At 39.4% G+C, this 27,652-nt stretch overlaps 2 protein-coding genes across 4 annotated transcripts in view; both read right to left on the bottom strand.

The window, feature by feature from the left end:
- MRPS6 (mitochondrial ribosomal protein S6) overlaps positions 1-27,652 on the bottom strand; it is a 66,854-nt gene that overhangs the window by 38,490 nt on the left and 712 nt on the right. The window lies entirely within an intron of this gene.
- The window catches only part of SLC5A3 (solute carrier family 5 member 3), a 26,606-nt gene continuing 1,100 nt past the window's right edge, over positions 2,147-27,652 (bottom strand). For 2 of the 3 annotated variants that reach the window (XM_035017647.1, XM_035017645.1), the window contains exon 2: positions 2,147-5,215. In XM_035017647.1, coding sequence (XP_034873538.1) covers positions 2,721-4,877 — 2,157 coding nt within the window. In that variant the 5' untranslated portion in view covers positions 4,878-5,215 and the 3' untranslated portion in view covers positions 2,147-2,720. Of the gene's footprint in view, positions 5,216-22,977; positions 27,467-27,652 lie in introns of those variants that run through there. The other variant, XM_035017646.1, reaches the window with a different exon arrangement.

Below are 27,652 nucleotides of genomic sequence, written 5' to 3'. Positions count from 1 at the left end.
AGTATGAACATTTTGCTAGCTTAACACAGACCAGGTATCACTCCATCACATACTGAACAGTGGTCCCCTGAATGAAGCTGCAATCAGCAATTCACATACTTATTCAAGCACATTACCTACTACTGGAAAGCAATAAGAAGGGCAAGATTCAGGGACTTCAGTCTCAACAGTGATGATTATACTGGCAAGAATAAACATCCTAATGGATATACTAACAGTCATTCCTTATTTACAGACATTAGTACTCTAAACTTGACCTACCGCTATATATACACAAACAGACACAAGATGATGTATTTCATGTATCGTACTAAGACAGCAGCAAAGAGAAGGGGGGGGCGGGATCCTAATGCTTCAAACTATTAGGGCTCAACATTAAATAAAGGGGAAAAAAACTCACATAAACACCACCTATTAATTTATGCTGTAAGAAGGGGTAAGAAGGCTGCCCAGCCACTGTGTCAATCCTCTTTGCTGAGTTACACAGCAATGTGTTCAAAGTCAAAGAAAATTTTAATTCCTATGACTTAATGCCAATTTAAAAAATCTAAGGTCCTATTATTTTCCCAAATACCAAAAGGTTGTCTCAAAGGAAAAACAGTTCCTTTCAGAAGAGGACAAACCATGAGTCCAGCTTTGCATACATGGTTTTTCTGTTCTTCCCAATAGACTTTTTGTGACCTTGGACGTATCAGAGCCACAGCCTCCGCCAAAGAAAAGGATGGTCCCATTTATTTGGCCCCCAGCTTATAAACTGTAAGAATGAAATTGAGAAAAAACTCTACAAGGCACTCTAAGCTCTCAGAAATCATGCTATTCATACATGAGTTATTTTTTCATCTACAGACTCAGTCCATCAGAAAGCCTCCTGGAGATGGGAAGACATTATGCTACCTGATAATTTCTAAAATCAACTTTGGACTAATCAAGTCCATCATAATGAAACTCGTTTATAGAATACAAAAAATTTAAAGTCATTAGGACTGAGTTTTGATTCAAAAATCTACAAAAGTATCTAAAAAAGTAATACTTTTCCCTAAAGAATACAAGCTTCATAAAATCATGCAATTTAAAAAGTATCAGAGATTACAGGAAAGTCAAAGAAAGTAGATACACAATTAGTTTCCTTCATATGTCATGGAGGAAAAAGGACCATGTTGAGCACACAGACACAGAACTTCGTAATCTGTAGAGCTTTTCTCTAATGTCTTTTGTATCCTGTCCTCAAGAAGGGGAATCAGCCTGTGAAAAAGATTCCCATCCACGAAGGTTACAACGGAGTGCCAAGCCATGTGGAGACAGAGGATCCTGTAAGTACACAAGTCGTAGGATATCCTCCACAAGACATACTACTAAACCCAGAAGTTCTTATTCGTGACACCTCTTTAACATGCTACCCACTCTACAGAAAGACTATACTGACAATCTACCAATGGCAAAGCATGCACTCAGTTTTCTGTTACTGATGCCGAGTTTGCACTGGAACCTCCTCATGCTCTAAGTCAATGTAACTTTTTAAAAATGTAGAGGCCGTGTACAGATGGCAAGTCTTTCCAAAAAAAAAAAAAAAAAAGTAAATCAGGAAAACAAACTTATCAAGGATAAAATATGATCTCAGAATTATATTTTCCCTCCAAAAACTCAACTTCAATACATCATGATCTAATCAAGCAGGGCAACCCAGCACAAAGGCACTGACAATTTTCTTCAAATTTCTGGACATATCTTCCAACTGAATCCACTGGGAAAAGTGTGTGGCTAATAAAAAAGGTTACCAAATGACAAGAACAAAGAACAAAGCTAGAGAATTAGTGGAGTATGAGCCTGTTTAGCATAAGCTGATCAAACACTGCTTGAGGACTGCTAATTCCCAAACTATATAAACAACCTTAACTTGGTCAATCAATTTGGGGATCATCAGCAATGTTTACTTCATTTTCTCCCCTAATCATCTGACAATACAATCATGACATAACTTTTTTATCAAGACAGAGTTGGTGGTCATTTGAGTATGGTTCACTTAAACTCCGGTCAAAGTAGGAAAAAAAAAAAAAAAAGGAACTGAAACAAACGTTTTACCAACATTCCGTATGTTGGTGGTACAAGAACAGCTACAGGTAAACATTCTTCTTCCTTTCTTTTGGCAATCAGAATCCACAGGCTCATACTAGCAAAATGAACCTGGCAAACAAACTAACCTGTCCTGATACAAGGACCCCACAAGCACATCAGTTAGGTTTTCAGTACACAACTGATTATACATGTCCACGAATTCAGTTTTAAATGGTAGTAGGGATTACAGAGACAGAGGAAAAACTCTGAAATGAGCAAGTCCTCTACTTCAGGATAAGAAGGCCTACCAAGATTTGGCAGTGCACACAATATACCTTATTTGTAATAATCTTAGCATATATTCTGCTCTACATGTTCTATGAGAATAATTGGTCTCTCCTTACTTTGGTATGGAAAATTTTAAACCACATTTGCACAATTCAGTCTGTTAAACAAGTTTACTTCATTTAGGTTGAAAATTTACTTTCATCCATCTCTGGGAAAATAAAGTCTTGCAAATAGATGATTTTCTGCTAAGTAAAATTTGGCTAAAACCTATAGCGTAAACAATGCCTGAGAGATGCAACAGTTACATAAGTTTTGTTTTTGTTTTTTTTCCAAAGACCAGTATTTTCTTAAGTTAGTGTCTCATCATATCCTTAAAAAGTTCATAAGGAGAAATAAACAAACATGAAAATTCCAAGTGAACACACAGCAAAAAGTCCGATATTTAATATTAGTTTAACTTGTGGAGGCTCTTCCAACATTTGTAAACAAACGGCCTCCTCCTCCATCAGGTCTCTGAGACTCCTCTTGCTGAGGCTCTTACTTTTAAAGCCACAGAACCAGTCTATGAACTTCCAGTACCGGCCTCCATCTTCTGTTTCCTTCTTTCTCTCTTTCTCACCCATAAGAGCTGCTTGCCCATTGGAATAAGCGTCTACTGGTGTTTCTGCCTCTGAATGCCCTAACGAAGCCACCGGATTGCCCTCTTCTCTGCAGGTCACCAAGAGATTAACATCTTCCGGCTGAAGGCCCTTGATACTATCTTCAGATTTCCCATTGGGAATGATGTGGTTGATGGCCTCACTGTTCTCACTGCACCTCAGAATGCTCTTCTCTTGCATTTTGTACGGTTCATCTTTTGGGGAGCAGCTTTCCTTCACCACCAGGCTCTTCTTAGACCAAAAGGTAGTGGTACGGATCTGTTCCTTTGTGGGAGGTGGTGTGAGAAGGCTAACAATTACAGTAATGAGTCCTGTGACCCAAAACAATGCTGTGGCCACATACATGTAATGGATGTCTTTGATGAAGCCTGGCCTGTTATCAGGTTGGTCACATTCTGGAGCACGGTATGCAAAGGCCAGTGTCAAACGGACTGCTCCAAGAACAAAGCCAGCCATCCCACCATAGAAAGCCCCTTGCTCATTGCAGCGCTTCCAGAAAATTGCCAGAAGGAACAGGGCCGCAACTGGGGGCGTCAGGTAATCTGCTACCTCCTGAATGTAAAGGTACATCTGGCCTCCTTGCATCTCCACGATGATTGGCACCCATGCAATGCTGATCACCACCATAAAAGCCACAAATATCCTCCCCACAATCATTAGTTCCCTGGAGCTTGCGCTCCTGCGGATGAGTTTGTACACATCGAGGGTGAATATGGTACTGGCACTGTTAAAGATAGAGTCCAAGTCGCTCATCAGAGCTGCAATCATCACTGCCATCATTAAGCCACGGAGGCCCACGGGAACCAGCTTCATCACCAGGCGTGGGTAAGCAATATTAGAGCACCCAGCTCTGCTTCCACATACTTGCATGCAGTGTTCTGGGTTGATGCAAGCTATATCATCAGCAAACAGTATTCTGGAAATCATTCCTGGGACAACTATGATAAACATTGGCAGAAGCTTCAAGAAGCCAGCCATAAGAGTAGAGCCTTTGGCATGAGCAATGTTTTTAGCTGCTAAGACTCTCTGCACGATGACTTGGTCAGCACACCAGTACCATACTGAAGCTGGGGTCTGCCCAAGAACGAATCCAGGCCAAGGAACATCTTCATCTGTTGGATTCCGCAACATTTTCAGTGCATCTTTCTTAGGGTGGACATGACAAGAATTTGTGTTGGAAAGGTTGTATGTCAACAAGATGGAAGTAACATTGGGTGAGGCCAACATGTACCTTCTCTTAACTTCCTCAAACCCTCCAATCTCCATCATGCTAATAATCATAAGTGTGAGTGCCCCAACGATCATAAGCAGAGCCTGGAGAGTGTCTGTGTAGATCACTGCAACAAGGCCTCCGGTGACAGTCAGCAAAGCAGTCATGCCAATGAGCAGGATGACAGACACATAGAGGTTCCAACCCAAAGACTCCTGGATAAAGAGGGCACCTGAATACAGATCCACTGAGAGCTTGGTGAAGATATAGAGAATCAGAGACAAGGCTGCGAAATAGACCTGAATCCTATGGCCACCAAATCGCTTGGACAAGTATTCAGGCATGGTGTATACCCCTGACCGGATGTAAATAGGGATGAAAACCCATCCCAGAAGTTGCAAAAGCAGTAAGGCATTGAATTCCCATGCGCCCACTGCAAATCCACTTGCAGCTCCAGATCCTGCCAGCCCAATGAAGTGCTCACTCCCAATATTGCTCACAAACAGAGAGGCACCAATTGCTACCCAGGTCATAGAGCGCCCCGCCAGGAAGTATCCACTCACGGTGCTTCTATTAGATTTCCACATGGCAAAAAAACCAATGCACATGACCAGGATAAAATACAGGGCCACTATGGCAATGTCTGCTGTCTCCAGTACAGCCCTCATTTTGGTAACTTTGTGAATAAAAGTGTCCAATGACAGAAGTGTCCGACTTTTTATTTACTCATTAGTAACCCCAGACAAGTCTGTAAACCATACGTGAACTGGACTACACAGAGCAACACAGCAGGTCAAAGTCTTTGTCCTTTGGTTTGCTGTCTTGATGGTGGTGGTTGTGATAAACTTTGAAGGAGACAGTTTAAATTTTCCTCCGCTTCTTAATTGGGATTGAGAACTTAGCTCGTACTCTTAATCCACTCTCCACAAGACCATCAGCATTTACTCAGGTGCTGGAGGAGAAATTCTGAGTTGCAGCTAAGTTAGTGAAGCCTACTGTACCAACCCTGCAAGGCAGCAAAGACAAAAGACAAAGATTGAATTAGAGGAGGGTCTCACCAAGTGATGAGGAAACTTTCAGTCTAGCAAAAACGGCGCAATAAGACATTCTTTATAAAAAGAAAAAAATTTTTTAATATACTTCAGTTCCACAGGAAAGAGCAATCTAAACTAGCACATCAGGTACTTAAAAGTCATGAGAATATTTATCATTTTGAACTAAGAACAAAAATTCATTGACCTCATAACTAAGTGACCTAACTTCTCTAGCAACTAAGAACTGCCTACCATGACATTGCCCTTTTTTTGTCTTGCTGTGGTCGTCTCAGATTGGAACAGACACCAAGATCTTAAAGCACCTTAAGGGAAAAGGGTGGGGAAAAAACACTAATTATTCATAAGGGCACCAGAATGAATCTTCAAATGCTATGAATCCTGAATAATGCACTCTATCACCAGTTAGGGTACTGTATGGAATAGGCAGGTAGACTCAACTCAGTGTTATCATCTACTCCCCAAACACAAAATCAAGTATCACTTAGTCTATGCAAATTTATTATTGTAAAATTTTCCTAAATTCCTACTACAAATGTGTATGTGGTAGTTATACAGTAACATAGAAATTGTGAAATGACTCCTGCCCTAGAGGGAAACAAGACATTCCAGACAAAAAAAAAAAACACAAAAAACTAGGAACATACAACTTATAAAACCCTAACATTTTATTATTTCTCCTAGCTAGAAGACATCAGAAGATTTTTGAAAAATGTTCAAAAAGGTAATTTCCTTCCCTTCCTTTCACCTTCATTCTTCTAAGAGAATCTCTGAGAGGATAAAGGCACAGTGACACAAAGTTTGATCTTGTTGAGTAGTTTTCCTTTTAATTATGCTTTCTTATTGAAGGGTACAGAAAGCAAGGAGAGTAGGGAAGAGGAGAACAAAATTTCTGAAAGACTGAAAAATAATGTATTAGCTCTTCCAAACCTCAATGAAACAAACATTTATCAACCATTAGATAACAAGTTATCTTCAATTAAGTCAGTCAGACATTTTTCAGTCCTGGATTAAGGGGGAAAAAAAATCACTCTGCAAAACAGACATTTAAATCCATCTAAAATAAAGTTTATGAATCTGATGGTTTTCTCCTGAAAAAGAGACAAATTCTACATCTACAAAGTTAATTATAATTGTAGCTAAGAAATCAATTTGAAGAACATTTTGTTATTCATCCTATGCCTGCCACACATCGACTTCTAATGTGTTTTCCTTTTATGATAAACCAACCTCAAAGTGAAGTGTTTTTCTATACTCAATTAAGTAGATGCTTTTTGATACTCTACGATTTTCCTTTAAAAAAAGACCTATAAATGATACTAAAGCCACTGCTTTCCAAAACTGTTCAAAATAGACCACAGTATTAAAAAAACTTTTAAAAACACACCTCTCACTGACCAGGAAAGGAGCTGGAAATAATGGCTAAAGATAAACATTCTACTGAATTAGGTTATTAGGTCTAATTCATAAGGCTGCCTAGTTGTAAATGTCTTAAACCCATCTTTATGCCTTTTTTAAGCATACAGCACTATAATAATTATACTAAGAAAATGGATTACTATCCTTCCTAAGAGGCAGTGTCAATAATGACTGACATGAATAAAACTCCCACACACAAAAGCATCAAATACACTAACAGTTGGGATTTGTATCACTTCAGACTTGCCAAATCTTGAAAGCTGGTCATATTTCTGTGACCGCTTTTCCCACCCCAAAAACTTCCTACAGAAACACTTGGACATTATCCAGAAGGATCACCTAAATTTTTAATAAAATATCAGATGATTAATAAACACTAACTACCTAAAAGGTGCCTTTAACGTTTCAGTATAAGCCGTAGGTCCTTAATTACAAAGAAAATAGCTGCAGGTAGTTGTGAAATCCTGCCTTGGACAAAGCTCCCTGCCACTCATGATCGAAGCCACTTCTTTCAACTTACACAGAAAAGCCTAACTCCCCAGGCAGAACCGCCCTTTCAGGTGCTGCTCTTCTCCAGGACAGCTGACCAGCCATGTGGTTCCCCCAAGAAGGGACAAACAAAAGCCCCGGTGTTTCTGCTGGGAGGGGAGGTGGGGAAGGTATGCTACCAGCAGCTTGTTTTTCAGAGAACCAAGTGCTCAGAAACAGAACAAGCACCTTCTTCTTCAATCACTGGTAAGCACTGCTAACATCAGTAACATTGTTCTTCTTGTCAAATATGATCTATACAAGTCAAATCTCTGAGCCATATTCTGTTCCCTGGTGAATGAAGTTCAGACTGGTCTAACCCCTAACTTTTCTGGAACAGCAGGTAAGCTAGAGAAAAAGACACTGTGCCCACAAGAGAGGTAGCAGGGAGCGGCCAGACACCAGCTCAAGGCTGACTTTTCTCAATTCTATCTGCCTATGCTTCCCGAGACCATTCGGAAACCACTGCTGACAGTCCCCATCTCACTGGATACCATACCAGTCTGTGGGCAGGTTTAAGATTTTTCCCATTTAAACAAAAAACATCCAGAGACCAGCACCTGGTAAAGACTGGAAAAGGAAAAACAAACAAAACCAAAAATAGGTCAATTTAGTTTATGGAAAGATATACTATAATACAATGCAGCTAAATTTCACATTCTAGTCATCAACAGATTGTCACAGCCTTGAACTTTATTCTGTTAGGAGATAAATTATGCATTCCTAAAAATGGTTCCAAATAAAATATACAATATAAGTTCTGCATATTTTTTCTCTTTCCTTTAAATAAGTATTTCTAGAACAAAAATACAATGAACACTAACTAGAATTCATTTTCAGAAAAAATATACATGGAAAAATTTTTTCATCAGCTAAAATGAAACTTTTGAATTTATGTTTTTATATTACTAGGACTAAGCTGTTACACAAGTCAGGTAAATCCTGTTAAGGAAGAAATATGAGACAAGTAATAAAATAGGTACAGGAATAATAAAATATACGGGTTGGTTCCTTGGTAGTACATTTTTAAGAAAACAGTATTTCTATAATAAGAGTATTATTTGTGGAATGTATAAAGTGGTCCCCTAGTGGTGATGGGCAGTATAATAAATTTTGCCAAATCTCAAAACACAAGGGCATTCACTGTGAAACAGAACAGAAGCCCCTGCCCCTCCCCCCAAAGGAGAGAGCTTCCTTCTCAGAAAGTGTTGTTGAGTTTTGCACAAAATTAGAATACAATTTTGGTACTGTTTCATGTACCTGGATGAATTAAATTATAACTGAAGAATTAATCCAAATAGAGAAGTATACCCAAGTATTTGCTGTGTTTGAACTAGAAAGAGGAAAATAGGTAACACCAAATTGAATCAGCTATTAATCCCCCCCTTTAGGTAATATAATCAAAATATAATTAGTTATAATAACCAAATCCAACATCTCTTTTCTATTATCTAGGGTGACCATATAATTTATCTTCCAAACTAGGAAATTATTCTGGGACAATCTTTAAAATCCAGGGCATATAGTCACTCTAGAAAGAGAGTCACCGTCATAAAAACCCAACCAAGAACAAGAAAAACAATTCCTAAAGCCATCAGGGCTCCAAGTCGTAACAAAATCAATGAGGCAAGGGGGCTAACAAAGGGTAGAAAAGTGACATGAAAAGTGACCAAACAACAATCTTTTTAGCTTTAGAGTCACTTTAAAAACCACACACTCGAAGGACAATCTGAACAGGCCAGCCCAGCACTGTCAGTGGTAGTAGGCTTGCCAGGTCTTGCTTCTATTCCGATCCAATGAAAAATGTTCACCGTACCAGCTAATAACTTAAGAATTATGGAACACATGGACACCTTTGAAAACTTACATGTATGGGTGGCATGATCAAGAAAGCTGACAAGCTTTGAAGGGCTGGAGCCCAAGCTGTTACTTCCTAAATGCAGGATCTAAGCAAGTAACCATCTATGAGCCTCAACTGTCTCATCTGTAAAATGAAATCATCATCTGGCTACTAATGGCTTAGTAAGGAATAATTGACATACAGAAAACACATAAGATTGCCCAGTGCAATGAGCAGGTACTCAGCAAATGTTGCTTTACCTTCTACAACTTGTATGGACTAAAAGTTACGATATCAGCTTCTTTCAAATTAAACTGTCAACTATATGCCAGACATATGAGGCTCCTTACAAAAGTTATTTATAGATAAAATATTAAATATTCAGTTCCCTCACAAATATTTTAAAGAGGCTCTCAACCATCTCATGAACAATTAGCTCCTATTGACGTCACTTCAAGTAAGATCCAAAAAAAAATCCAAATTTATACAAAATTCTACTTATGGACTTTCATACACATTTTCACTTTTGTCATCTTGATTTAAGGTTCAGTAAAGCAAATTCCACTAGCAGAGTAGATTAATGGTGCATGGTACAAAGTATATGTATGTATAAGACCTTCCTCAACCCATTGTTACTTTAAAAATGTAGAAATGGATATTGGTAGCAGTTTATCAGTGACACTTAAAAGCAAAATGAGGGTTTCTAATACAACTCCTATGAATTCCAGCCAGTTTTAAATTACAAGTGGAGCTAAAGTAACACTGTATGTAATCATGATACAACAGTCCTAAAACATGTAAGGAGTTTGCCCTTAAGGGCGCCTGGGTGACTCAGTTGCTAAGTGTCTGCCTTCGGCTCAGGTCATGATCCCAGGGTCCTGGGATAGAGCCCCACGTCGGGCTCCCTGCTCGGCAGGAAGCCTGCTTCTCCCTCTCCCACTCCCCCTGCTTGTGTTCCTGATCTTGCTATCTCTCTCTCTCTCAAATAAATAAATAAAATCTTCAAAAAAAAAAAAGGAGTTTGCCCTTAAATTTTTTTGGCAAAACATTTCTATTATACCTACAACCTCAGGTATTCAAATTTCTACAAGTATGTAAGAAATGCATGAAACCCTGATTGAACTCAAATGGCATTTAAACCATATTCTGCGGATTTCTAGTCCCAGTGTATCATCACAGGGGTGGGAGGCAAGGCAGAGTCGGCAGGGATTTGAGCCTCCCTCCAGCAACCCTCTACCAACCAGATCAGCTCTACTTTTAGCAAAGTATTGGGGAGAGAAGGGGTTTAGGAGGATGGTTTCCCATGTAAGTAAACTATTTCTTCAAATAAAATTGTATTCACCTAAGAAAAATCATAAACTACCAGATTTATCATTTCATCCACATACACACATCCCTCGAGATCCACTCATTTTAACCTGCTTCTATCAATACACAAGTCTGGCTCACAATGTTCTGTGGTTTTTTGTTTTTTATTTTTTTAAAGTCTCAGAGAATGAAAATCTTTTGGGTATGGGGACAACTTTCAAACTATCACTGGTTTCAACTTTTATGTGGATTATACCAGATCATGTATATGGAACCAACTCCAGTAACATTTTTGAGAGAAATGAAAATATGAGCAGAGACAGCAGCAGTGCCTATGTTTGCTTTTAGGAGGTTGGTTGTCAAAGATAAGTGAGTTAAATGATGGAGATTAAAAAGAAAAAAAAAACAACTGACACTTACTGACCTAAGTCCTAACACCTTATAGACCCTGTACCTAGAGTGCTGTGTGCCTTACTGTACTGCTCACAGCAATCACAGGCTAAGTACAATTACTATGATCATCCTATAGATGAGAAAACAGAAACCAAGGAAGTAGTATAACTTGCCCCAGGACAGTTATTTGTATTTACATCAGGATCTGCACTCACATCTATGGGTCTAAATGGCTTCTGCCCTTGTAATCGCTAGGCAATACTACCTTCAGTGATAGGAACGAATAGAAAAGAAAAATAAACAATATCAATTAATAAAAGATCATTCCGTATCATCCATGTTTAAAAATCTGTTCTTGGGCGCCTGGGTGGCTCAGTTGGTTAAGCGACTGACTTCGGCTCAGGTCATGATCCTGGAGTCCCGGGATCGAGTCCCGCATCAGGCTCCCTGCTCAGCAGGGGGTCTGCTTCTCCCTCTGCCCTCTTCCCTCTCGTGCTCTCTCTCATTCTCTCTCTCTCAAATAAATAAATAAAATCTTTAAAAAAAAAAAAATCTGTTCTTGTAGAAAAAATACCTGAGATGTATATATAACAAATGCTTACAAAATAGACTACAACAGTACATAGGACAAAATTCAACTGAAGTATTTATGTGTGATCATACGTAAATGCATATATGGAAAGAGAAACTCAAGAAATCAAAACAAAAGAAGTCCCAGGCACAGGCTTCTTAGATAAGTAAACAAATAGAGCCGAAAAACCTTGATGAGTCAGCTCTAAGACCAGGGCTTATCCTGGTTCTCACCATCCAAACCCAAGGCTTGTGCCTTCATTCTCTGCCATGTTAATCAGCTCTTTCACCAGAGAATAAAAAAATTAAATCTAGTGCCTTCTACACCTGACTTTGTTACCATGGGCTATATGAATCTACCCAAGTCAATCTTCCTTCACTTGCTAACTCCTCCATCCTTAACACATTAGGTTAAAAGAATCAGCTCATAGTAAAATCTATGGACCACGGTTCTTATTAAGTGTTTCTAACCACCTACCATTGCTTGGGAATGTGAATAACTTGGCTCATATCCCTTAAACCTGTCTCACTCTCAGTATTCCCATCTCAAGGAAAGGCAACTCCGTCCCCACTATTGCTCAAGTCCTAGCATCTGCTGGATCTACCTCAAAAAATATATCTAGAATCTGGGGTGCCTCGGTGGCTCAGTCGTTAAGCGTGTGCCTTCGGCTCAGGTCATGATCCCAGGATCCTGGGATCGCGTCCCACATCGGGTTCCCTGCTCTGCAGGAAGCCTGCTTCTCCCTCTCCCACTCCCCCTGCTTGTGTTCCCTCTCTCGCTGTGTCTCTCTATCAAATAAATAAAATCTTAAAAATATATATATATCTATCTATATATATATATCTAGAATCGGACCACTTGTCATTTCAACCTCTAGACCTCAGGTCCAAATCACCATCCCATCTCATCTAGTTAACCACTGCCCTCACCTCTTAACCTGTCTGCAAGCTTTGGCTCTTGGCCTACTGCAGGGCATTAATCAACACAGCAAGCAGTCACCCTTTTATTCACAATTCACAACGCACCAAACACACCTCTGGGCCTTGACATTTGCTGTTCCCTATGCAAGATACACTCAGCACTCCCAGATTTTCACAAAACTTGCTCTCCTCTCATTTACATTTTTGTTCAAAAGGAACTCCCCTAAGCATCTCAGCCCTTCATCCTGCTTTATTTTTTTTTTATTTACTTTATTTTAAAAAGTAATCTCTACACCCAACATGGGGCTTGAACTCAAGACCCCGAGATCAAGTTGGATGCTCTATCAACTGAGCCAGCCAGGAGCCCCATTCTGCTTTATTTTTTTCCCATAGCACTCAATACCTTCTAACATACTATAGAACTTACTTAGGTTTGTTTCCTCACTACCAGAATCTAACCTCCATAAGGGCAGAGATTCTTGTCTGTGCTGTTCAATGATGTGATCTGTGTCTAGAACAGTCTGGCACACAGTGTAGGCAAATGTTAAATAAAATATTAATGATGAAGTACCCAACCGAGTGTGTTAAGCTTTCAATATCCTACACAATCCTCAAGAGCAGGGTTTTTTTTTTTTAAGCAATTAAGTGATGGCAGAGTAAAAGGCCAAAAGGAAGTACAGAATTTCCTTCCCTACCAAAGTGATCTGCTACCGTAAACAGTTTGGAGGCGGTGTGTGTGGAATGACAAGGCAAATCAAACCAGGCAAGAAGCCCTTTGTTCAGATAAAAATCTCAATGGGCCATTACAGTAAAAATTTATCCAGAGCCACTATCTCATCAGACCCACCCACCATAAGAGTGGTCTACTTACTTCATTGTACTAACTCCATTTCAGAGTGTGCTCTAGATATTATTACCCCTGCAATTATCAACATCCACCTCACCGTGTGCAATGATACCCCAGCGCTTCTTGTATTATGGTTGTTTCCGTACAAAAGGCAGGTCAGTGTGGGCAAGCAGCACGTTCCTTCAGCCTACTCTACACAAGCCCAGCCCCTTGCTGATCTGAGCTTATGAAGACTCTCTCCCTCCACCTCTCCATTACCCTTGAAGCACTAAATGTTTCCACAAACCTGAGCGAGTTACTTTAAGAACCACCATATATCAACACTAGTGCCGGGCACCACTTCTACACTACATGTACCAGCTCATCTAATTTTCACAAAAACTCCAAGAGGCAGGCATGATAATTATCCCATTTATAGATGAGAAAACTGAGGACATACTAGATGATCACTAAGAATTCCAGAAACAGGGCGCTGGGTGGCTCAGTTGGTTAAGCGACTGCCTTCGGCTCAGGTCATGATCCTGGAGTGCCAGGATCCAGTCCCCGCATCGGGCTCCCTGCTCTGCAGGGAGTCTGCTCCTCCCTCTGACCCTCCCCCCTCTCATGTGCTCTCTGTCTCTCTCATTCTCTCTCTCTCAAATAAATAAATAAAATCTTTAAAAAAAAAAAAAAAAAAAAAAGAATTCCAGAAACAGGGGTGCCTGGGTGGCTCAGTTGGTTAAGCAACTGCCTTCAGCTCAGGTCATGATCCTGGAGTCCTGGGATTGAGTCCCACGTCGGGCTGCCTTCTCAGCAGGGAGTCTGCCTCTCTGACCCTCCCCCCTCTCATGCTCTCTATCTCATTCTCTCTCTCAAATAAATAAAAAATCTTAAAAAATATATATATATATTAAAAAAAAAAAAAAGAATTCCAGAAACATCCTCTGTGAAGGTGAAGAATGTATTCTTTTGACAACATTCCCCAGGAAGATACACATAAAAAAGCAGAAATAAACACAAGTCAGAAAAACATCTCATTGATAAAGAAGGAATAATGTGATTAGAAAATCACCCTTTGCAGCCCCTAATGAATCAACAAAGTTTAACCCTATCTCTCATCGTGAGATCATATACAGATCCTAGGCAATGATTACAATGGATGCTAGAATCCTTAGGTGAAAGGTTGATGGGGAACTTTAAAATGCATGGATGAGGCTGACGCTATCTGCACCCACCAAGAATGAATCTTCTCTAAAAGGCAGACAGATGTGCAACCTGATGTGACACTACACCCAGAATATTTATATGCTCTTGCAAAACAAAATCTGAAAACTATGCACATTTTTACCTGCCAGTTTACAGAAAATACCTGGATTAGATGAACACACAGAACACCAGGAAATGATCAACCAAATTCAGAAAGGAAGAAAGGGTGGGGAATCAACTACCGTAAAGACTCAAGGGGCCATCAAGTAAATGTAGCCCGTGGATCTTGTCTAGATTCAGATTCAAGCAAACCAACTGGGGAGAAACATTTAAGACACTTTAGAGATTTGACCATGGAGATGTTAACTAATTCAGAATCATCAACAGATGCTAAAGCCAGTAGAAGACTGAAGAATACTCAGTCTCAACTTTGTCACTCTATAAATCACTGATAACAAAAGGAAAAAAGGCAGTTTACAATGGAGCAACCCAGTGGGTATCACCTAAACCAAATGACTGCTTAACATCAATAGTGAAACAAACGGACATGCCTCCTGATGGGATACACGGACATCCCTATTTAATAATTATGTCAACAATGTTTAACCTATCTCTAATCATGAGAAAATCAACTAGAAAATCCAAATTGAGGGTTTCTGCAGACCAGTGGGCCGGGACTCTTCAAAGTGCTACTGTCATTAATGACAAAGCCCAGAGAATTGTTCTAGATCAAGGAGACTAAACAACTCAATGCATGATCCTTGACTGAATTCTGGATCAAAAAGCTCAAGAATATTAATGGAATAACAGGATAAATTTGAACATGTATGTAATGAACATTTTATAACAGTGTGTATCAATGTCAGAATTGGGGAATGGTTATGTTGTGGTTAGGAAGAAAACTGCCCTTATTCCTAAAAAAGGCATGTCAAGATGTCTGCATCTCTCAAACAGTGCAGATCAAAAAAAAAAAAAAGAACAAATATGGCAAATTCTAACATTCAGTGATCTAGGTGAAAAGTATGCAAGTGTTAACTGAACTGGTCTTATAACTTTTCTAAAGAAAATAAAAAATACTCCAAGAAAAAAACCAAGGGCAGTGGTGGGAGTGTAGATGAAGCAAGATTGGTAAATGCTGATCGGTTGTTGAAGGTGGGTGATGGGCACACTATGGAGATTCATTAAACTATTTCCTTTAATGTGTGCCCAAGTCTGCATCTTAACTCTCACTTCTACAAAATGGGAAAAACGAGTATCTCAAGGCAACAACTAGATTACTAAATAAAAAAGCCCTGTGGGAAAAAAATGAAGCATTAAACAATTGTTATGCCTGTCAGTTCTTTCAGGGAAGGCTTGAAGATGACCTATAAAACAAACAAAAGCCTGCTGAACTGAATGCAAGCTAACATAATTCCCAAGATCTCTGCGCTTGTTCCTGCTCTTCTGCCCAGGTCAATGGCAATGGCCTCACTTAAGTCCCTCACTTAAGTCTCGGCCTCGCCTGAGCACTCTAACAGAAATGAAATTTGCCACATTGGTCTCTCATCATGCTTTCTCTAGCATTTGCTAGTCTGTCTCCTTTACTAGAATGTACGCTCCAGGAAAGCTAGAACTTTGTCTTACAGTTTAGCACTATACTTTCCCCTAACATGGTAATGCTGGTACTCTGTAGGCACTCAAAATAGATGTGAAATACTTCCCTCAATCTAAAGGGACTTTAACTCTACTACACCACTATGTTGTACACTCTTTTCACAGATATAGTGATGAAAAGTAGAGCTTCTAGGTTGAGACTGCCCCTGGAATGCTGGCCCAGCCTTTTACTGAGCTGTGGGACCCTGAACACCTTTCTGCTTCAGTTTTTTCACTCGTAAAATGGAGATCACACTACCTAACCCTTAAGATGGCTGAGTATTCAAAGGGAAAATACATACACACACACACCTTGCTTAAACTACCCACTAAGGTTGGAAGTATAAAACATAAGGTTTAGAGGTAGAACATGCAATCATGTCAACTCTGTGGTTCACCTTCATGTTTTCTGTACTTATCCTACTTGGTTCCAGTCTTATGTTCCTGGAAAAATCATTCCTAGAAGAACAGATGCCAAAATGTTTCTTGTTTTTCCATGTGACTGGGGCCAGAAAATGTAAACACAAGCCTTCTTGTAGACCAGATTTTAATTCTCCCAGAAGGCCAAGTCATAAATAGAGATCCTAAAAGTGGGATGTTTCCTCAAGCAGATATATTTTGGAAAATTTTTAAACTTTCTAATTATCCTCAAGATTTAGGGAATATAAGATTTTCAAGAAGTAAAAAGTAAGACAATACGATAACCTGCTCTGTATTTGGAAGGACTGGCAGAAATTATGGCCTGAACTGAACGTAAAAAGTAAACATAAAACTGAGGTATGATGTTACAGATTATGAATGCAGCTAGATTTTCCTCTTGCATTTCAACGACAGGACAAATAGACTGGTCTAAAAATCCAGAGAAACAGGATCACGACCGCTTTCCGTGAATGTTAGAAGATAGGAAGATCCCGACGTTACAGGTTCCCATTATTTCATCCGAATCAGATAAAATATTGAATAAAGAAAATTTTGTTAGGACTCTTTCTTCACCTCAACCTTCTTAAAATGAATTTGCAAAAGCTCCTGGCCCTCGGTCCACACATGAGAACGGCCTTCCCGAGACCAGCAGTGCTTCTACAGACTCAAGATCATCCCTGGTGGAAACCTGGTATTTCAGGTTTTCAAAATAGTATGCCTCACACAATTGCTTTCTCATAGAATTGCTAACAAAAGAGAAGGCAAGTTGTATGCCAGCAAAAGAACGAAAATCAAAACAACATACTACTGGGTCATATATTTACTTAAGAGGGTCAACCAAATTTTTTAAAAGAACACTTAAGTACATCTTTCTGTATGTAACATATGCCTGGCAAAGACCCTACCCTCAAATTTAGCTTTTCATTCAGCAACAGAAACTCACCTTGTATCTGAATCAAACCCAGAACTGAATGTTTTATATTCATAACTTACCCATCTAACCGAAGCAAACACTGCACACGGGTTCCCACACAAGGACCTTCCCAGTACCTGAAATCCAAGTGCAGCTAAGGTCTTGATCACCCCAGTGAGAATTTTCCCATACTGGACTACATCTACAGCAATCTGGCTATGATAGCTGCACTTGGGTTTCTTCAACGGACAAAATTCAAGCATTTTAACAGTAAGGGTAGTTGTCAACAAGAACGTTATAAAAACTAAACAAAGACAATACCAGCATTTCTTGATTCTGGGGCAGAAGCAAGCAAATGCCAGTTTACGAGCACGGAGGGCTCCGGGTTGAGGTTTAAAGGTTTGGTTAAGTCCAAACTTTCACTTGCAATTCCATTTTTAAGGTTTCACCCACACCAGCCAGTCCTGAAGTGTTCCCAAAGTGGGTAGGGATTCCCTTAACTAGGGTGCCACAATCACAGTAAAAATGCTTAGGGGTGGGGGTGGGGGGCGGTGCACAATCAATTATACCCTGGACTTGAAAGGCTGGAAAGAACAAACTGAACCTGAGATTTTTTTTCATTTGCAATTTGCTGTTATGTATATGAAGTGAGGATGGGGAAGTGAGAAAGACAAAAAAGGAAAGTCAATCAAGGCAATAGCTTGCTTGGCTTCCACTCTATGGAAACATGAAGCCTAGTCAAAAATAAAAATATTCTATCCCTCCCTTGTTCTATACTCTGACTAGAAGAGCAACTACATTTTTTTCATGGTAATACTATGTTCCAAGGATCATGGGTCATATAAGCTAATGTGAACTTCAAAAAATTTCATTTTCTAGACAAGCAGTCTGCTCAGAACAGTATTTCAAGCCCCTAAGAGGTTAGTACAATGAGTATAAACCAAATTGCACTCATACGGGCTTTAAAATTAGCACTCATCCAGACATTAAAAAAAAAAAAAAGTGGACTATGAATACCAATTTCTGACAGTTTATATTACGTCATACTTTAGCCCTTGTGCTACTCTGAAGTCTGTACATACACTTTAGCCTATATGGACATACATAATTCAATAGTCCAAAACTAGAAACTAGTATTACTTTTAAGAATAGAATATGTTTGCCATTTACTAACATCAGTCCTATTGTAAACCAATGACATATTAACAAAATGGGTTTTATCAACATGTAAGCAGGAATTTCTGACACCTAAATGCTAAAGAGGTCCAAAAGCAATCATGGACATCTTTAAAAAATGTCTAAAGCCAATTATCTAAGTCAGAAATTATAAGGTGGTAGCATATCTGACCCACAGATTTATTTCATTTGGTCCATGATGCTTAAGTAATTTTGAGTTAGTTGCCAACATCTTAAAAATTGGATGTCCTAAGAAATCTGGATTTCTGGCTACGAACAGGAGAGAAAAGGACGAGCTGGTGAACCAGGCCCACCCTCCCAGGCAACAGACTGGGTAGGTAAGCACCAGCACCACCATCACACGTGCGCTTTCCACCCCGCAGCTCTTCCATCTCGCCACGGACCCACCCATCCCCTCACAGTCATGAATTAAAACACTCCAAACTATGACAAAGTATAATCTAAACTGAGGACAACCCTTCATACTTACCCAGTTTTAAAACACAATAGTTAAAAGAATTAACACACATCCTGGCTATTTCTCAGGCAACTTTGCTAAATAGCTTTTATTAACTCATGAATACATTTACAATTCACATTGCCATCTCCCAAACAGAATGAAAAGGACTTCAGTTACCAGCATTACTATTCCTCTTGGTCACACTCTTGTTTCTTCCTTTATACACTCACACACACACATTTCTTAAGTCTGCTCCAAGTGGGGCCCAATACCCTATACAATCCCCAAGCCCATTATGCAACTTCAGGTAAAATAAAATAATCAGGTACCAAGTCACACATTAAGCCTGAAATAAAGTTGGATTTAGAAGACTGACAGTTAAGTAAACATCATCTCTTGTAGAAGGTCTTATCTTGGACTTGTTAGATCACAAGTCTTTCTGGCTTACAAAACAATTACTAAAAAAAATTAAGCATATTACTGAAATATATACACTCCAGCAACATGTGCTGTAAAATAATACTGTTTTAATTCTTTATAAAAATAAAATCTATTACCAACAGGAACGGAACAAATTCTTAAATCACCAATTAAAATAAAATATGTAGTTTTATAATCCACTGCTGCATAAAAAATGAAAAGTAGAATGCTAACTGAAAATGTATTGATGTATGTAGTGGCAGAAATCGATTAGGCTACCATCTATCTGCTACACCTGTTTTTCTTACTGAAAAGAGGTCATCCTTACAGCTTTAACTCTGCCCATTAGAAATCAAACATTTATTAAATAAATTAAAATACTAAGTTTCCCCCTACACTTGCCTCAAATCACCTTAATAATTAACAGCCTATCTTAAATAATTCTCTTTAGATTTTCCCTATTCTTCACTTTTCCCAACTTCTCACCTAAAACATACATTAAGTCTTACTTAAAGTACTAGTTATAATAAAGTTGGATGGGAGAGATAAACACAAAGACCAGATGCAAATAGTTTAGTTCTTGATGAGGAGTCCCAGTTCACAGCGCCTGGCAAAGGCCAGCAGTTGTTACTAAATGATAGACATCAGCCTAACAAAGAGGTCGTTCTAAGCTGGTGGAGTCCATGGGAACCCTCGTATACACACTCTACATCTCTCTAGATGCAAAAACTTGCCCTTGCTTAATTAGCACACAAGCTATTATGTAGTATGACTCATGTTTACGACTTCAAATACTTATTGAGCAACTACTATACTCCAGGTTTGACTAAGGCTCAGATTCTGATAAAACAACTTACATATAAAAAAATTTACCTTTTGGAGTCTCTTCATCATTAAGGTGGTAATAATGGAAAACTAGGCAATAGACGTTGGATAACTTGCCTGATATTACAAAGCTACTTTGGTGACATACTGAACACCTATAACGTCCAAGGTCATGTTACCACTTTATCTTCAGACTCTCCAATTTAGGGATCACTCCCATTTTACAGCGAGGAAATGAAGATCCAGAAAGGTTAAGATCCCTAGGAGGTAGGTGCCAGGAACCAAAACCAGGTCGATCTGTCTCTAGCTCTTTCTAGTTTCCCAGTGTCAGTTCTTTTGTTTATTCCGACAATACACAACCAGTATCTTCATTGAGGATCTTACATTCTTCTATTCATTTAGAAAACAAAAATCAGAGCACTTACTGAAGCAGAAGCTTTCATAACCAAAACAATCATATCCAAAAATAGGTAAAAAAATGAATTAAAGCTAAAGTAGGAAATCGAAATATCATACATACGTACCTTAAACATTTTATTTAAGTTTAACACATAAATGTACATTCATTTGCCAATCTTAATATGGGGTGAAAGCACTTGGAGAATGGGACCGATGATGAGGAGCTCCTTGCTGATTGAAGTTCCTTCTGCTTGATCTAAACCACACCTATAAATGCATCATCTACAATTTTCCATTTTCAGTTTCATTAAAGTGGAAAGCTTTAAAAAAATCCTTGTAAAGCAGTCTACATACAGAATCCTTTGGGACTAATGCTCTTCTTCCTCCCAAACTTTTAGATATTGCAGCCATCTAATTCTACAGCCATTATTTTAGTAACTCACCTTTATCAAGTCTTTCCAAAGAATCCAACTTGGTTTTCAGGGAAAAAAAGTTTTGCACTCATTTCATCAGTTTACATGATATTTAAATTATTATTATTATTATTATAAAAACAAGATTACCTGCCATGAAATAGTCTTGGAAACCAGGACAACTTCTGGTAAGCATACACCCCCGCCCAATGCAAGCCAAGTGCACGGACTTGAAAACAACTTACTAACACAAGAGGTCAGCACGCTATCACCCATAACGTTTCAGAGATGAAAGCAGAAATCCTCATAAGGTAGCTAAGTGAACATGGACATGTGCAATGCAGAGCAGAGGACAGAAATCAAACAGGCCCTCAAGAATTTGTAATCTAGCAAAGGAGATAAACATTCACCAATTAACTACAATACGAAAGTGATCCATGTGATAAGACACAGGAAAACACCATGCAAATCCAAAGGAAAGGTTACAGGTTACAGTCTGTACTCCTAACAGTGTAGGTGCTCAATATTTTTTTTAATGTACTAAACGAGATAAAATGGACTTTAGGCAAGTTTTCACGTAGACCATGGGTAATATGGAGAGGAAGGGCATTCCAAGAAAAGCAGTATAACACAGGCACCAAAGAAAATGAAAGGCAATGGTATTTATGGGGATCTGCAACAGGTTGCTTACTCGATATATGGAAAGGAGAACGAAAGAAATTGAGAGATGAAGTTAAAAAAAAAAAAAATTGGGGTCCCATCAGAGGTGGCCTTAGATGCCAAACTTCACTCTGAATGGCTTTGTGAAAACGAGAGGTGTGCTGGAATGTGGCAACAGTGTTGACAGGATCAACTATTACAGAAAGGTAAAAAAGTAATCAGAAAGTCACCACTATACAATGCTTTGTATTATTTCCTTGCTAAAAATGAATCTCAGTTGAAATCTCCATTTAATGGTCTTAAAGTATCTCAAGAACAGCTATTTCTGCATTCCAAGAAGCAGCTTCACTACAGGCATTAACTATCCTCCCCTTGGCAGAGCGTTAGACCAGCTAAGAAACTGTAAGAATCAAGCTAGAAATATTAGTGGTTCAACCAGAGCAGAGAAGACTACATGGGATTGGGATAACAGGAATATAAGGAGTGGAATTTGTTCAGCCACAGGTGACAGAAGACAGAGAAGTCATAAACAGAGTAAAGTTAGACAAGTTTTAGGGTAGGCAACTCAAGTTTGAACCATATTGAGTTTGCAGTGCCAAGGGAATATCCAGGAGGCTATAACCAGCACCCAGGAGAGAACAAAATGCCAGAGTTCTTAGCTTGTTACCAAAAAACAAAAACAAAAACAAAAACAAAAAACACAAAAAAAAGGCAAATCATCCACATGAAGGTGAAAGGTATAATAATACAAGGAAGGAATCAAAGCAGAAATGTGAGAAAACAGCACCATAAGAAGCTTAGAGAAATACTGAACCTACGAAATTATGTGTCTGTATATTCTAAATCAAGGGTCAAATTTCTTCTGTAACGGACAAGAGAACAAATATAAACAAATGAACAGAGTTATGTTCCAATACACCTACATTTATGGACTCTGAAACTTGAATCTCATAGAGTTTTCATGTCATAAATTATCCTTTTGATTTTTTCCTCCTACTACTTAAAAATGTAAAATCCTTTCTTAGCTCAAAAGCCATAAAGTACAGGTGGCAGGTTTAAATTGGCCTGTGAGCCACCATTTGCCAACTCCTGCTGTAACACAACAACAAAGATGAGAAATGGATTAACTGTCCTTTTCCAAACTTGAGGGCAGTTTTTCCTTTAAATATATTAATAACTTACCAGGTGCTCATTAAACTTGAATGATTTTCTTAAATTTGACTAATTCCTTAAATTTGATTCCGCTAAGAGGTAACTACATGTGTTGACAATAATCCCTGTTGGTTAAAAATACTGCCTTCCACTAAAAAGAGGTATTCTTTATCTTTAACAGAAAAATTACACTTGTACTACAAATACAGCAAAAGCACTGGACGAAAATTATTACCTTAGAGTTTGTCCCTCACTGCTTTCAAGCTCTTAGTTTTCTTTAAAGTGATTTTGTAATCTAAAGGTGAGAAGATTCAATAGCAGTCTGCATATAAATTCCTAGATTTAAAAAAAAAAAACCTATAAACATCAGTAATGAATGTATGAGTCATGAATAACAATTAAGGGGAAAAAATCAGTGCAGAATGTCAACTTCTGACAAGCAGTCTTAATACAAACCATGTCTGGTGAGGAAGGACTCCTTACCCCCAAGCCACTCCTTGTACCTTAGCTGTAGCTCAGGGGCAGGAACAGGACTCCTTCTTCAATCACTTGCTGCGGCAATGAGCTGTAACCCAAGAAAACTGTAATACCAAATGAGAGTATAACATTGCCCACAAGGCTCACGTCTTTCATTACTGGGTAACTATTTTAAGTTGTCTGGTTTCAAGCAGACAAAACACAAAGGGTGATTATTAAAGATACAAGCTAAGCTGTTCAAGGAGGGCCCATGAGAAGAAAAACACTAACTTAGCCATCTGACAGCTAGAACAAAGAGATTTCCTTTTGGACTTTACTCTGCTACCATCTGAGAGCAAAAATGTCACTATTTCCTTGTTATCAAATGTTGCCAACAAGCGAAGCTACAATGACCTAGGTTTGGCTAGTCCCATACTTGAGTTTATCTACATCTCCAAAAGTTATCTAAAGTGTAAACATTTTGTAGGCATTACTTTCAGAAGATCCTACCTTGGATACAACTCTAGAACAAATACAAAACTTCTGCCAGTTCTTCCTAATCAAAAGGGCTTGAGTAAAGAAAAATACAAGACTCTTCACTGCACAGTCAGAAAACCTACGGCTTTCTACATTTCAAGAACTGGAATATCACTACACTTCTATTTCTAAACTTACAAAACCCAGGTTATAAATTAAACTCAGATTACAACATAAAACTCTTTACCTACAAAGAACTATTTCAATGAGTGATTTTGAAATTTAAAACATATTCTTTTTCAATGAAATTTAAAATAAGGAATATTAAACATAAAGTAACTGGTGAACTCTTTTAATGAAAAAGAACTCAAGATTTCCAAAGTACCTATCAGCTCTTTTATTCCTCTTAGGAAAATGTAATATACAAGAAAATATATAAAGGCTATTTTATCAAACACATATGTATTCATTTAGCAATTAAGCTAGTTATTACTTAAACCATTAATCTTTAATTCCTCATGTAAAAATTCCTGAGTAGCAACTGAGAAACTTCAGGAAAAAATATTTGCCCAGAGCTTTCACAACTCTAAATATGCCAACTCTGGGCAAACATACTAAGACATGGTAATTAAAATGTTCCTAAACTTAAAAAGTTCCTAAACTAAGTAACCACAGAATATAAATGTTCTGCATAGATCTTTTTTTCACCTCAAAATTCCTCTTCCTGAACCCATCCTAAGAGTAAAAATTTTATACAGTTTACACAGCTTTTCCTAGGCTTCTCTACACAGTATGTGGCTTTATCATTCGTGTATTGGCAGTTCTGTCTTCTGCCTAACTGAAATTAAGTACCAATCTTTAAAATCTAATTTCAAGGTGAAATGAAGGGACATCAGCCACTTCCTCAGACTCTCCAGAGAAGGGTCCTCAGAAATCAGTGTCAGACCTTAACCACCAATGCATGACCCCTCTTCTACTTGAATGTTCCCACTGCAAGGGGACAAGGTGGAGGTAAACAGAGAACTCTCCTCACAGGCACTTTAGTTTCTTTTTCAGTTGTTAAAAAACTCCTCTGATATTATCTGACATAGGTGTAACACGACTCAAATCTTTTTATTCTGGAGACCCTTCTATAAATATGGTCTAAGACTGGTCTAAGCAACAACCTTTTCAAATGGCTTTAGTCATCACCTCTGAAGGCCTAGTTTCACAACATCCATTACTTTACCATGTCCAATTTCAGAATTTAGCCACACTTTTACCTACTTTTCATACTAAATTAAAAGTTGAGGAGAAACAAAAATGAGACAACTTTTTGAAATACACACACTAAAACAAAACTGCAGCTAAATGGCACCTGCAAATAAATTTCTTCTTGGGAGGACTGGTAACTACATTCAGAAATGCATAAACTTGGAAATGCGACAAAAGCAGACTCATTTAATTCCCAGTTGCAAACTGAGAAAAACATAGCACTGGAAATTCAAGTGACTAATCAACACAAAATTGTACAGTTCAAGAAAGACTCACTCTGTATACTACACCCTGAAACCTTTCAACAGGAACCCCCACAGGTGACTGTGCTACAAAGCACAAGGGGTCTCCAGATAAGACATGCTGATAGCCTCAATACAGTTTCTGCATCTTCAATTTAAAAATTCTTGCATGCTCCTTTTTAAGGAGCCCAGCTAGGGGTCAAAGGAAATAAAATTGGGAGAAGGGAGTAACACACTCCAAAGAGACCAGGAATGCTCTTCAGGCTTCTAGAGCCACTACGAAAAAGAAGCACAAAGGAAGACACCTCTGGGAATCCAAACCAAAAATGCTGGAAAAACTCCCATCAGTTCCAACTTCCATGTCTGCTCTAAGAGTTGTCAACATAAGCCCATTTCCTCAATTCCAAGACACATCAGTGATTGGTTGGGGGTTAAACCATCCCTTTAAAGGGGTGTACACTTTATGATCTAAAAATATGAAAAACATGCCACTCAGAATTGAGGCGTCACTACACGCCTCCTGCAGACGAAACAAACTGCTACAGACTAGAACTGGGGTTCCCCAAGCCTGCCAAAGGTGTAGGAGCTCACAAGTGGGATTCTGCAATCACATAAACCTAATGTGAACTTTTTCATTCATTTTTCCCCCAAGTATTGATCCTATTTTAGAATCCAATTTTCCTAAGTTGAAAGCAAAACTGTTCAAAACCAGAAAGTCTGTTTGTTAGACAGTTACAACCTACTCCAAAACTAGTTTTATGAACAAAAAAATAAAAGAGAGATAAGTTTTTGCTGTTGTTTAATCTGACTTTATTCAGGTCAAGAACTCTTCCACACAACTTCACCATTGTTACAATGTCTTATCTGTACCCAAGGAGGCCTCCTTCTCCAAGGAGGAGTTCACCTTGATTATCTGCTAATGGGTTGCCCCCTCCCCGCAGGGATTCCAAGGAAAGCATTGAATTATCATTTGCACCAAACTGCACTATGTGTGTCTTACCTGAACTAAAGTAAAAAATGTTTCCGCCACATACAGAGGCATACAAAAAAACAGGATACAAAGAAATACAAGTAACATGATAAAGCAAATACACTTAAACTAATCTGCCTAGAGCCCTGTTAACTAACCAATGTACTTGGCAGCTAGGCTAAAAACAAAGAGTGTGAACTCTTCATCTCAAAGGTTTATGGAATAAACAAATACTATGCCTATACTCTGACTAATGCTACCCGTTTCATCCCTAAAACAAGGTAAAATAAATTTCAATAACCACATTTCCCAGGCTCTATGGTATTGCCTAAAAAGCACAGGTTAAAGGGAGGGCTTAACCAATTTCTACAGAATTAAAAAGGTTTCCTTTTTAATAATGTGCTTCTGGTTTTTCCTTGTTCCTATTCTCCCTAAGCAGTAATATCTCAGAGTGGAGGGAGAAGAGCCAGAAAGGGGGAATACTCCAGAGGCTAAACAGTACAATCTTATCTTCTCCCAAATTCTGGGAGAACAAGCTTGGGGACACAATGGCACGCCTGACCAGCCTCTCTAGAGCTTATCAAGAGACACTAGTGTCCTCTCCCACTTTGTAGTGTGTGGTGACTCTAGCCCTTTCCTAAGGCTCCGTGCTCGCCAGTTTTTCTGTAGAGGCAGGTCCGGGATCCCAGGCTTAAATTTAAGTTCAACCAAACTTCACTGAATAGCTACTCCTCCAAATTGACCCAAACCGTGATTCTAGCGCCGCAGAAAGTTCTGCTTTGCAAAGTTCAGACATGGTGGAGTTATTTATTTTTTTTATCATACCTGGGCGGGGGAGGGAGGGGAGGGGAAGCACACACCACACTCTACGTTACCGAATTCACGGGAAGAATGGGGATTTCGGCGAAGGCTTGTGGAGTACCTGACCCAGAACAGAGGACGAAGAGCTGCCTCCGGGCCGCGGGGCCCTGTCCTCGGCCACCATCACTTGCAACGAACGGGCTGCAGGTTCGCTTAGCATCCCTCCAAACCTGAAATCCCCTACCTCAAGATCAATCAAAAGCGGGGGAGAGACAAGTTTCTTCCGGAAGGCGCAAAAAAGGCCACAACTTGGATGAATGAAACTGGGCTAAGGGCACCCGGAGCAGGATTGTCGCTGAAGTCAGAAAAAGAGAAGTCAAAGATTTTTTTTAACGTGAGATCGGTTATAAACGCCCGTGGTCCAGAAAACTGCACAAACACGCTGTGGAGAACGTTTTATTGAGCGCGGACGGCTCCGGGGCGGCCGGCGGGCGCTAGTGTGGAGGCGGAGCGGGCGGCGGCGGCGGCGGCGGCGGGGCCGGCGACGAGGCAGCTTCGCTACGGCAGGCGCGGGGCCGGGCGCTCGCGCGTGTCCTCCCGCGGACCTTCCAGAGACTCCCGCGGCCGCCCCGCCCCCCGCCCGCCCCGCCGGCCGGCCGCGTGCGAGGCACACCCTCCCGCGGCCGCGCTCCCGCGCGGGCACACCCCCG

This window comes from Mirounga leonina, unplaced genomic scaffold (assembly GCF_011800145.1).
Source record: "Mirounga leonina isolate KUSES-001 unplaced genomic scaffold, KU_Mleo_1.0 Mir_172, whole genome shotgun sequence".
Classification (NCBI taxonomy): Eukaryota; Metazoa; Chordata; class Mammalia; order Carnivora; family Phocidae; genus Mirounga; species Mirounga leonina.
The sequence above is the reverse complement of the archived record's forward strand: the minus strand, read 5'-3'. Positions and strand labels throughout refer to the sequence as shown.